Source organism: Haliotis cracherodii, unplaced genomic scaffold, assembly GCF_022045235.1.
Source record: "Haliotis cracherodii isolate W230 unplaced genomic scaffold, xgHalCrac1.p SCAF_15, whole genome shotgun sequence".
Classification (NCBI taxonomy): Eukaryota; Metazoa; Mollusca; class Gastropoda; order Lepetellida; family Haliotidae; genus Haliotis; species Haliotis cracherodii.
This window is the reverse complement of record NW_027266270.1, coordinates 9,343,622-9,357,090: the sequence shown is the minus strand read 5'-3', so window position 1 is coordinate 9,357,090 and position 13,469 is coordinate 9,343,622. Positions and strand designations below refer to the sequence as shown.

The 13,469-nt window shown below is 38.8% G+C and overlaps 1 protein-coding gene across 5 annotated transcripts in view; it reads right to left on the bottom strand.

Moving 5' to 3' along the window:
* Positions 1-863: 863 nt before the first annotated feature.
* Positions 864-13,469, bottom strand: part of LOC139461786 (ETS homologous factor-like) — a 29,905-nt gene continuing 17,299 nt past the window's right edge. For 3 of the 5 annotated variants that reach the window (XM_071243245.1, XM_071243247.1, XM_071243246.1), the window contains exons 3-7: positions 12,949-13,081; positions 5,135-5,287; positions 4,556-4,774; positions 2,898-3,096; positions 864-2,317 (exon numbers count right to left, since the gene is read on the bottom strand). In XM_071243245.1, coding sequence (XP_071099346.1) covers positions 2,215-2,317; positions 2,898-3,096; positions 4,556-4,774; positions 5,135-5,287; positions 12,949-13,081 — 807 coding nt within the window. In that variant the 3' untranslated portion in view covers positions 864-2,214. The remainder of the gene's footprint in view (positions 2,318-2,897; positions 3,097-4,555; positions 4,775-5,134; positions 5,288-12,948; positions 13,082-13,469) is intronic. The other 2 variants (XM_071243248.1, XM_071243249.1) reach the window with 2 other exon arrangements.

Here is a 13,469-nt window from a genome sequence, read left to right as displayed (position 1 = left end):
AGAAAAATCGTATAAAATTCCACCCAGCAGAGAATCGTTACTTACGTCAATCTTTTGGTCAGATGACATAATGTGATCAATTGGTGACGTCATTAACAATATATGACGTCATGACAATATATGACGTGACATCGTGTTAAAAAAACTGACGGATCACCACTGGGAATATCCACAGGCGCCAATATCGGACAGTTATATCATTTTCCTTTCTTGTTCCAGGTTGATATAGTACACGCGGTTGGTATTGGATAAATACGTGAAAGGTTGAATGTCACTTTATAAGCCTTGCAGAAGGTGCACAAGAACTTGTCTCCTATGTTATGGACAAGTGCATGTTTGAGACCAGATCCCCAGGTTGATGATGCAGATCGACACTGATGACAACAATGCATCAACAATCTTCTACCCTGTGCGGTTCCATAACCGCTACGATGCGGGTTAGAATTGGTCATCAGCAACCCGTGATTGTCGTAAAATGGCAACTATGCTTGTCGTAAGAGGCGACTAACGGGATCGGGTGCATGTCATCGTATTCCAGTTTCGTAGATCGCTGCTAATGATGTCTATCGCCGGATTGTCTGGTCTAGACTCGATTATTTCAAAACCGCCCTCATATGGACGGAATAATGCTGACTGCGGCGTTAAACAGCAAACAAACAAACAAACAAAAAAGAACACGTCATCGTATCCAAATTGCCTTGATCCGTGCTCATGATGTTAATCACTAGATTGTCTGGTAAAGACTTGATTATTCACATACCGCCGTCAAATCGCTGGAATATTGCTGAGTACGGCGTTAAACAAACAAACAAACCTTCCAGAGCATATGCAGTATAAAAAAACTCGAGAAATGATTAACGGTAATAAAACAATAAATTTATTTTCAAGACAAATGTACAAAACAGTCTCATTTCGAGCAAGTGTCGTTTGCATAGGAAAAGGTTGAGCAAATTCATAGATACTCTATAAATACCGGTTGTACGGGTAGGAATGCTTCTACGACCACACCATACCCAGGAAACATGAGGCACTTTGATGATATAATATCTAGATTCCCAAAGAGATCGGGATCTCACAGAGATTGAGCTCTCCTGGAGATATAATCTAAGCATCTTAAGTGCAGTGCTGCCTTGACAATATCGGAAACATTCGTTTAAATCCGGTAAACTTACGGAAGTTGGCGAATAGTGTCGAATGCAAGAGGCAATGCTGAATCTATGTGATATATTGAAACTCGTACCAAATACACTGAAACTTCTTTAATCCAAACCCGTTAATTCGAATCCCTCTTCAAACGCACCTCCCAAATACTCAAAGAACACCACTATATAAGAGTAATTCGTATTCCGGAAACGTGTTAAACCAGACGATATAACTTAAAAAGGTTTCAATGTATATACACATAAAAAAGGTTTTGATTCATGGTATCATAAGGCACTTTTGATTCAAGTTCCCATCGACATTATTGCTATATGGACAAAACAGTGCACTAACCACTGTTTCTTTCAGATATGCAATTGTATTCAAAGCACCAACAGGAAATTACTTGTTCTAAACAACATCCCGGCAATCAAACCGCAATGCCCGCGTTGTCACAAGACTTTCCGTTCTTCTTGAAACGCGTTAGCTCAAAATTGTCTGACAAAGTGACATATACTAACAGTTATCAGATCTTAACGGCATGACAGAATTATATATTTCGTAATAACAATGATAACGGGATCCAATGAAATGAATGTATATGACAACATGAGACAGTTTGTAAATACTTATATCAACAAAGTTTTGCTATGTGCATGCCAGAAGATGTACTTTCCATAGATATCGAACTTTGGTTTTGGTGTGCATATGGTGATTGGTATGACAATAAAATGAATATATTAAACTATGAAAATATGAAAATATGTCTGACAGTGCGTTATGTACAGAGTGTGGAAAATGGAAGAATAAAATGGAATGAGCTCTCAACAATCATCCGCCTTGGACATGTACTGTAAAGCCGTGCTGTCAGCATTTGAAAGTTACTGTCCGCGATTGACTGAGGAACGTCGTGAACTAACACCCGCCTTTCAAACACAGAGCATCATGGGATTACCCACTAGCTAGTCACATGTCACATCCATCCAATGAAAAACGTTCCTCATGACTGAATGACGAGAATGGCGTCGAGGTTCTTGACTGTTTATGAATTCACACGAACGTGTCATGAAATAGTCACTGCCAACCAGTCGATTTGGGTCCGAACCGGAAGCAAAGTTTTTTAGGGTAGCCACTATTCTTAGGCAGGTCGATGAAATAACCTTCTTTTCTTGAATACCTGAAGAAATGAAAGAAAATTGATGTTAAATAAAAATTACACCATATATATATTTATATCATGCCTCATCGCGGTATTGTTGAAAAACTCCTTGCCCACTCAGTAATTAAAGACTCTTCCGATCGAATATGCATGGTCATATATACTGTCAAAAGAACACCAGATTCTTCAATATTTCTATGTTTAGTCTGCCATCACAATCTTTAACTTTGTTTCAGATGTATACATCAAATCGGCCTGGAAATTTAACATATTGGCTATAAGTGAGTGGATCCAATTTTAGGCCGCTTTTGGCACCATTCCGGCCATATGGTACCAAATTTGAGACGAACACTTTTGATGATTTTGTGGCAAAACTACACATTAACGTGTTCATATCGAGACTATTATTCAAAATAGTATTGATAACCCTACAACCCTAAACAATCGTTTCCATTTCGTTTCTATTGCCCAAACAGCAAAAGCGAAATAAGGTTCCACTCGAAGCGCCCGTTTAATCGCCCCATCTATCAATGACTTAGACGAGAGTTCCATGGAATAGTAATGTAAATTGCCAGTTTTCTAACTATCAGGTGCATACCTCATGGACCTGCTCATCTTCTCATATGTCATCTCCTTCTTATTCTTCTTTTTCTGACCCCAAAGAGTTGCAACTTCCGAGGATTTGACAACTCTGAAGACGCCCTCGTCCCTGTTCTCCCACTGGATGATGCTACCGTTGAATTTGGGATCCTTGAGAAGGTCTCGGATGAACTCCCATAAGTGAAGGACTTTGGATGCTGCAAGGAAATAACACATTGGTAATACTTGCTTAATTTAATTCCTAATTTTACGACCTCGAAAAAGCTTTCGCTATCATCGTAATCTGTCATGGGGTCAGCAATATTGCAGCTTTATAATGACGGCTTGTAAATCATTGAACGAGTGATTGACACCATGAGCGACGTTCCGTGCTGTCGGAGAATGGTGACACACTATCAGTCAAATCACATCGTGCAACCAGATCCTCAACTCAGCTTCAGCAGCTGGGAAGAAATTGCTCAGGAATCCCAGCAAGGATGTAGTAACTCGGAACTCATCACGTAAGAATTTGAAGATACATTCCCAACAATATCAAACTAATATCGTTTTGACAAGTGAGTTATCATGCCCTGCAGACTGATATGAGGTTATCATGATTGTGCAGACCATGCACCTTGCAAACGAGATATACGGAATGCATTGACCCAATTCATCCTGAATCCCGGGTTATTGATTGGAACGTCCACATGAGACTGAAGAGACAGTTTACCCATTATTCAATAATACAGACATTTGCTAATCAGGACGAGTTCACCTGGAACAGTACCGTCCGGATTAATGGTGTTCCACTGTATATTACAAATAATACAGAATTGATATCTGAACTGTGCAAAACATGACGTATCCGAACAAACTAGGTTCTACTTTAATATGATATGTTACAGATAGCATTGTAACCTCTGACAGGCTTGAATCAGGTATGTCACAAGGTGGATGACTGCAGTCAAAGTATTTTGCATAGTGGCGGAGATCAGTGGTGACAGCTTCCGCTCGTCAGGCCGAAGGCCTTGGTTCGATTCCCCACATAGGCATAAAACGTAGAGCCCGCTTTTGGCATCATGGTGTCATCCTGTATCAAGCGCATCTCGTTGGAATATTACTAAAACGGCGTAAAACCATACTCACTCACTTATGTAAAACGGTGTGATCTAAGCAGGGTTACATTCACAACAGTTCGGTGTTTAGATAGAAGAACAACTTTAAGTTTACTTCCGGGTATAATAAGGTCATATCAAGGACCGGAATTCCTCCTTGTGTTGCTTTCAGATAACAGCACGAATTACAAATATTTCAACGTATGTTGATTGTGCCTGAAAAATATCTATAACATTATCTTCTTACCCTTAAAGTTTTCATAAAGTTTTCTTTAATGATTCAAATTATTACAAGAAGGGTAGAACAAAGTGTACACTTCCATTTGGCTACACGGTTGAAACTGACATCCATCTTAGCTGATTTGCATTGGCATATTAAATTTCAAAATGACACTTACGAATGTAAACTTTATAAAATGTTTATATGACTGCACAACGTTCTAATGTGAAATTTAACAAAACGTCACATACATGATTATTCATAGACGTAACACATGCACGTAGCCCACAGCCACAACACGTGGTATCACAACAATTTCCACAGATATTTATGTCAACTCACTCTGGCCCTTTTTTCGTCCCGGCTTTTTCTTCTGTGGTGGCCTCGCAGGGTCATGACTTGGCATGTCAGACGCGAAGACTTGACTTAGAGGGGGGCACTGAAAGAGCTCCTCTGGCTTGTAGAGGGGTTCGCTGTAGAAGTTGCTTTCGTCTTTGATGCTCATCATACTGGCCGTGTTATCATAGGACTCGCTGTAGCAACTACCGGGATCACTATAATCTGTGGAGGACAGACGGTAAGGCCTTACTTAAAGCTGCTGATATTCCACCCAGAAAGGTCTGAACCAGTTTCCTGTACATTTGTAAATACATCAACAAGGAAGTGTTTTATTGTTGATAAAATGTAACGACACGACAAAGCAGATGCGTGACCCAGTTAAGGTAAGGGTATTTCAATCGGTATCCACTCAAACTACATAGTCAACATTTACTTAATACAAAGGTGTCTATCATGCACTTTCTTATATGTATCGTGAGAAGTGTTAAATATTTACACAGACGCATGTGTACATATGAACTGTTATTCTGTATAAATGTTCTGGATAGTGACAATGAATACGATTATATGTAGGCTGCCTACCAGAACCGCTGTCATCAACACCATCTGAACCCAAGTCAGCTCGTTCAGACATTAATTCAGATTGGGGCAGCTGAGACATGTCTTCAACGTCTGTCCAAGAGAGATGGGCAAGGGGTGTGTAGTCGGTTCCTTCAAAACCACCAAAAAGTTCTTCTGCAATACAGGACAAGCGGATGAGAAGACATGGTTCATACATTCATCATGTTTGCTGCATTCTTGGTTCATGCAAGGGTCATATATAATCACACATACTCCGTACGCGGTTCATACGTGATTCATGATTGGTGAATATCTTGAACAATCATGACCATTCGTATATATTTAATATTAAACATACATTATCATTCAAACATAATCATATGTGGTTCATACATGGTTTAGGCATGACCTATAACTTAAGGTCAGCCATGAACCACCCATGTATCCTCAGTCCTCCCATCGACCCGTGAAGATCAGGGGTAGAATAGGTCTTCAGCAACCCATGCTTGCCGTAAAAGGCAACTGCTTGTCGTAAGAGGCGACTAACGGAATCGCCGTCATATAGCTGGAATATTGAGAAGTGCGGCGTTAAAAAATATAGAAACAACAACAAAAACAATCCTGTGATACATTTTGTGATCTATAGTCTTTATTTTGGTTTGTTGGTTTGTTGTTTAACGCCGCACTCAGCAATATCCCATCTATATGACGGCGATCTATAAATAATCGAGTCTGGACCACACAATCCGGAGATTGATATCATGAGCATAGATCTACGCAATTTGGATACAATGACATGCATCAACCAAGTCAGCGAGCCTGACCACCGTTAGTCGCCTCTCGACATGCATGGGTACCTGAAGACCAATTCTAACCCGGGGTCTTCACGGGTCGATTTATAGCCAATGTATTTTGATTTTACATATCGTCCTTTAGTTGTGTCTCGTGCACAAGAAGCTGTTTTCACATGTGTCCTTTATGAATGGCAAGTTTATCAATAAATGCATTTCGGTTGTGTTTCCGCCTTCTGACACTCATCCTCATTTAATGTGAGTTGTTGGGTTGAGTGCCATATTTTCACACGCAAACAACTTTAAATAATAGCAACGTTAGAAACATGTCGAATCAGTTCCCTTTATAAAATATGCAATAGGTTAAAGCCAAGCACAAATAAATAGATGGATTCAATTTGATTCACGTGATCGTTAACATTTATTTTAAAGGAATTCCGAATGTTTTTAAACACAATAATTAACAACAGCATAGCTATGTCATCGAGCCTGAAAAAAATCGTAATTGAAATTTTGTTTTGTTTGTTTGTTTGTTGCTTAACGCCGCACTCAATAATATTCCAGCTATATGACTTCGGTCTGTAAATAATCTAGTCTGGACCAGACAATTCAGTGGTGTCATTAAAAGCATGAAAACATGCAGAGTATCGGGTTATAATGACACCAGACCAGTCACGGATCCTGACCATCGATCCAGTTTATTTGACAAGGGTAGCTAACGGGAGCTACTTCTACCCTGAACTACCAACACGTAACTTCAAAAGAAACACAGGCGTTGTGGCGGTCCTAAATATATGCCCACACAGGAAAGTAAGCCAATCCAATAAATGCATTATATACTTTAACCTTACACGCACAAATACCTTAAACTGTCGTCCACAAGGTAATATCGGTATCACAGAAATGCTTTAGTTCCCTTGCCCTGAACGAAGGTAGTTGATCCTCATTGCAACGTTAACAAAGAGAGAGCATACCGCGAGGAACTATACGTGGAAGGTAAATGATTTCGATCATGAGATAAGAACATAAGTATCGATTATCTACTGCTAGAGTAACGTTTGCACAGAGAAAACCACACAGTTTTTTTAAACGGAGCATATATCTAATATATCTAAGAGTAACATTGAGGCAACCCGATGAATTATATAGACTCATTACACATCTTTGATAGGGGGATGTACACATATAGAGAAAGTCCCTAACAGGTTCCTCCTTCCCCTTTACAAACTTCGAAGACAAAACGTGATACAACTTGAAAACGTTTTGGTCGAACCTTCACAACATACCTGCCGACAAATCAGCACAGTAAATCTGTGTATGAACTCTTTTGTAACGTTGGTAAGATAGATGTTTGAAAGAAGGTAAACACAGCACAGAGTCGGGCAAGTAGTTTTGACAAGCTGTGGGTGTTAACGCAGAGGCTGTTGTGCAGGGGTTTCCATAATAAGCTTGCAAGAAACATATTACTTCGAAATAAAATGACATAAGTTTTACCTTGTATTCCAATTAATATTCACGATGTTGATACACTATTCCTTCCGTGTGATAGTCCCGATGTGTAATGAAACTTGTAGCATGGATCACATGAGGAACCAGAAACAGTTGGACAGAAACAAAGGCCATATTGTTTAAATTGTGTCACACAACTTTTCCTCAAACAAGCAACAAGGAAGTGAAAACAAATACAAGGATTTTCCTCCTCTAGGGTTCTTCTTGTACCCGGCAAATTTATGAAATTACCCCTTGAGTGGACACGAGATAGGACGCTCTTGAGTGAAACTCCCAAGCAGGAAATTATTTTCTTCAAGAATGAAAATAACGTAATGACTTGTCTAAATTACAACTGTAAAACTTCATTTCAGTGCTCTGGGGTCACTGTTCAATTCATTTTTTGCTTTAAATTAAAAAAGAGGAGTGAAAAGGGCCGACATACCCACGTAGTTCACATCACGAGAGGTGGATTGGAGTTTTCTGTTTAATGCTTGACAAAGATTCTAAATTCGATTGTGTTATATACAATGAGTAACGCCAGAATTGATAGAAGCTTATCTGGGAGTAACTCCACGATGTGTCACTATTTCATGAGTAACGTTCTAATACAACACGACTAATGATGATTTATATTAAGGTGATTGTTTGTTTTCGAGTGCAACATAAGCCATATGGGTGATAAGGTTTCGTGACGAGGAATGAAACACTCAGTGTTAAATGATTGAATCGTCACGAAGTAAGGACAATGTCTACACGTCTTGAAACATTTCCTTGGCGGTTTGTTGGACTGTAAAAATACCTCTGTGACAATTGATTAAATAACAAACTCTGAGCTTTCTTGCTATTCTGGAGGGAGGGAGGGGTGTCTAGAACAAAAATTGTGATGGAAAAATATAGTTTGGTTTATATAGCTCAGGTTTTGTAAATCCCAATCGATCATTGCTTAATGTTATGCAATGGTGTGTTGTTAGTCCCAAATTAGTTTCTTTTAAAGCAAAATATATGTATGTCTGAGAAAAATAATCTCACACAATAACCTCCTCCTTATTGTTTATGGACATCTTAAAACCAAAATGAATATACGTATAAAAGTCCTTATGGTTTAATACATATTTTATCTATTTTCATTTTTTTCATGCGGTTATTGTTTGTCATCTTTGGAGATGCTTTGTGTCCATATGCATCCCAATAAATATCAGCAACAAGTTGAGTCATCACTAATGATGACAACGAATCAGGGCAGTATTTGCTTGCCCCGATATAAAAAACTATGCAATTAAATTTCATGTGCCTAAGTCATGAATGTCGTGCCAATAAATCGATACCCTCAAATTTATGGGATCAGCCAGCTTATCAAGGCGACAAAGAAATCCACGATTTATTAGATTTATCGTGTGAACATAGACATGTGATTTTGTGTGACGTGTGTTCAAGCACATATTATACCTACCGGTGATTTGAGGACAAGCTATTCAATGTTCATATACATGATTTATGTTTTGTTATGTTTCTTTTTTTTATCCGGTGAAGGTACAAACGAAAATAAATACTTTTAAATGTGCATTTCTTGTGATGCTTTGTTACACTATGAAGAGTTCTTGATTGTGACTCAGATACATATTGATATTAATACGCTTGCAGACACCTGTTAATATATTTCCATATGAAAAAGCAAGTGTTATTGAAACTGGTATTCCTTATTTGTTTTCTGATTAAACACATTTGTTTTTGTTCAAAATTTAGTATATTCATAATGAAATGGTCATAGTTATAAGCCTACCCTCTCAAATCCTCCCCATTCTTCTTCTGGGGTAGCCTAGTGGTTAAAGCATTCGCTCACAATGCCGAATATCCGGGTTCGATTCCCCACATTGGTACAATGTGTGAAACCCATTTGTGGTGTCCCCCGCCAGAATATTGCTGCAATTACTTTTCAAAGTGTCACAACTCACTCACTCACCCTGCTTCTTCACAGCATATGTGACTCAGTATTTGCGACCATCTGGAGGAACATACACTGTTCTTGTTCCTTCTTTTCGGCATATAAGGGTGGCATCTTGGACAATTTTTTTAACATTTGATCAAAGTTTCATGTAGATACATGATCGTTCCGGTAACATTAAATACATCGATGCTTGTCTAAGATTGATGACGTTTGTAGTTGTGTACAAATTGATATGAAAATGTACACAGAAAATCATTTACGTGTAATTTTATGATATATAAGTCAGTGATATAGGTTAAACTCGCTTTGATTTATATTCCAGTTATAAGTAAATGTGGGGAAAACCCAAATTTGAACCTATGATCAGCGGATCTCTAACTGATGGTGGTTCATAAGCACATGCATTTGCTAGGAATCGTACAATGGACTACTTCTACAGATATTTCTCAACAGACTGATCTTCGTCGCTTTTATTCAAAATCCTGCTTATTCTGTTTCGGATTTCGACCCAAAGAGGTTTCACTGAGTCGTTAATATACCCCATAAACCTTTTTGTTAACGAACTGAGAATTTTTAGAATTAATTGTGAGTGAATATGTGAATGTTGTAAAATGCCGCATGTATCAGCTTTCACGCTTTGTCACGGTGGCTGGTAAATGATCGAGTCTGGACCAGGTAAAGCAGTGACAGAAAACATAATAAACTATTCGCGGAACACGATAAGACTCAATCTGCCAAGTCACAATCCGATCACCTTCTTACCCCCTGAATATATAAAATATGACATCATATATTATATTTCAGAGTGCACATATCTACCGGCCTGAAAGAAGCTCCTTCCAGACAGACTGCACTGTACGGGCATTTCGTGTGACTGCTTAAATTGCAGATTGGATCAAAGTATCCATAGCGTCTATTGTTCGTTTGTAGTATTCAATTTCCAACACACATCGTAAAACCCAAGGACGAACACAGCCAATCATAGAAGACGATTGAAAAATGCACAATGTTTGCTTGTTCTACTTAACTTCCTGAATCAGTTTTCTCTGTGTATGTATGTATGTATGTATGTATGTATGTATGTATGTATGTATGTATGTGTGTGTGTGTGTGTGTGTGTGTGTGTGTGTGTATGTATGTGTGTGTGTGTGTGTGTGTGTGTGTGTGTGTGTGTGTGTGTGTGTGTGTGTGTGTGTGTGTGTGTGTGTGTGTGTGTGTGTGTGTGTGTGTGTGTGTATGTATGTATGTATGTATGTATGTATGTATGTATGTATGTATGTATGTATGTATGTATGTATGAGTTATTCGAATGTTTAGATGCATAAATTATGCAGGAGAAATATACCCGAGATATTTATTATTTAGGGTGAGGTTATATGCATGAGGACCTTACTAAATCACGCACAGGGCTGCAAACACGAAAACAGGAACACATATTAATATTGTACGTGATTGTGTGACGTGTATGTCCGATTGTGTTTACAAATTGGACAATGTGGGTTTTCCACGAAGTTCCATATTCTACACGCCACTGGACTGGGCGTGTAGATGTATAAAAATAAAATATGATATGTTACAGTATTAATTCCCTTAAAAGATCTTTCGTATTAAAGCAGTTGTGATCTTACAAATATCCTGTCTCTTGTAATAATCGTCCGGTCCCTAATTCATAAACCCAATGAATATAAATGATACATGGATTAGTGATATTTCATATATCCGTTGTCCATACATCCCGAGATTACTTTTATCGATTACTGAAACATTTTGAGCTTGACATTATCATAATGCAATATACGTGCATGTAAAGTGGAGGGTTTAAACTTGACATCGAGGTATACACAACGACGGCAAACGAAACGACATTCCTTAAGGAACAAGGTAACCGGGGGCTTTCAGTGACCGTTATAACGATGTGCAAGAGCTGTTTCACATAGTCGTTAGGTAAACAGCATGCACTGCGCCTGTCCTACTGGTGATTATATTCACCCGCTTACACCCCGTGTGATAATTAAGGGTATGTGAGGTACCCTCTATTGTGCTGCGATATCTTCCTGGTTCGACTTTATTTGTAGTCTTTCACGAATTGGTGTCAACGCTACCTGAATCGACATCAATACTTATGGAAGCACTTGGAAACTGTGTGTGTAACACTGTGAATTATTACTTACGGGTTATCATATCAATTATAAGCCAGTGTCGTATATTGCGTGTACGTGTACGTGTTTATCATGATAATATTCCTAAAAAAAACCGGTGTAAACGCCTTCCGTACCTGTCACTTCACGCATCAATGATTTATCTCCACAGGAACCTACACAAACCATTCATCAGCGGTCAATGCGCATGCATTCATATAGCATTCACAGCTCAATGGGGAAAATGCAAATCAAGATATGTTCATATATGCATGACGTTACGTTTCTGTCTCGCCAGATCAGTATGTCGTGGCTCACGAGACATCGATGTCAATATCGTGTCCTATACAAGAAGACAAGACTGTGGTAGCAGTGTGCTTATGTAAGAATGAAATAATTTATGGTATATGCGACCTCTGTTTATTGCCATGCAGCGTGGTCAAGAGTCCATATCCACTGTCAGGCCCATCCATAAATGAACAACCTCAGTGACAAAGCCGATAAGACCTCAAGACCTTTCCGCATTGACCTTCCGTGCAGCCTCTGTGATATCACAGATATATGTGACCGCACGGTTTGCACCGGCCCCATCTGATATAACTGTAACGACATTGCGTGCACATGTGAAACTTGCACGCAAATGCACAAGAAGAAAATATTGGTCACACGGGTGTGCATAGTTGATAATAGAGATTATATTTATAGGATATTAATAGTAGTAGCGATCACATATCAGACTCGTTACTGGTCTCAATGTCGTTTACTATGTACCATGTACTAAGGTGAAGGTCATCGCGGGATTAACGATTAACGATTTACGTTTTTACACAATCCTGTTCAGTTTAAATAGAAACTTTCTCAGAGACATGCCTTCTGTATTTCGTATGTAAGTGTGTATTACATGACACTTGTTATTTCTCCACTAAATATACGTCGTGATATCAATATATATATGTATCCGCCCTGAGCCTTTCTCCCATCATTTGACCCATCTGGTGATGATACTTCACGCGAGGGACACTTCCGGATATACAACAGTTTCATTGAATTGAGTGTACAGGAAACTGTTCATCGAAACACTTCAACTGTCAGTGTACTCTAGCGAATTTATACACCAAGCTGTCAGACAAATATTCAAAATCTACTTTTCCAGGTAAAACCATAGCAATCTATCAACCTTTTTTGACGTGACTGAACAATTATCATCCATTGTTCAAATCAGATGCATAAATATACTGAATAATACGTTAGAAATACCGTTAATCTAACATTTATGTTAATAGTTATATACATATATGCATACACATGACAAGTACAAACATACTACCGAGTGTGTCATAGATCGCGTTAAAAAAACTCAACCATGGTCCATTGCTCAATATAATATCGAAATGACACGTTTGAACCGTTGATTTAACACTTCAGTTAATAGACGTGGATGTGCATACACGTGTTACATGCAATACTTACCATCAAGTGTGTTGTGGACGTCAGTGTTCATAAAGTCATTCTCTTTGAGGTACTCCATTCTGTAATACTCTGGATGCGGGTTTGGGTGATACTGATGATAGTTGAGGTATTGTTCAGATGGGTACTGAGTGATCTGAAACAGGACCGTCCAAAGTAGGAAGACTTTGTGTATGCCACAACCACTGGCTGCCAGTGTTATGAGCCAGCGCTACACAGTTCATATTATCTTATCAACACAAGGAGGAAGTTCGCCTGCTAGGCCAGCCAAACCAGTGCACACTGTATGGTACATGTATGGGGGCCTGGAGTATGATGTCATAGTATACATAGGCTAGGGTTTCTCAACACACGTTCATGAACGGTCATGAATTGAAGTGAAACCATGATACAACGTATAATATTGTCTGGCTTGTGAGAAGGTGTTGGGCTCCAGTTCATGTTCTATTTGGGGAATTTAAATCGGGTGTGTGTATTTGTGTCTTTGTGTCTTTGTGTGTGTGTGTGTGTGTGTGTGTGTGTGT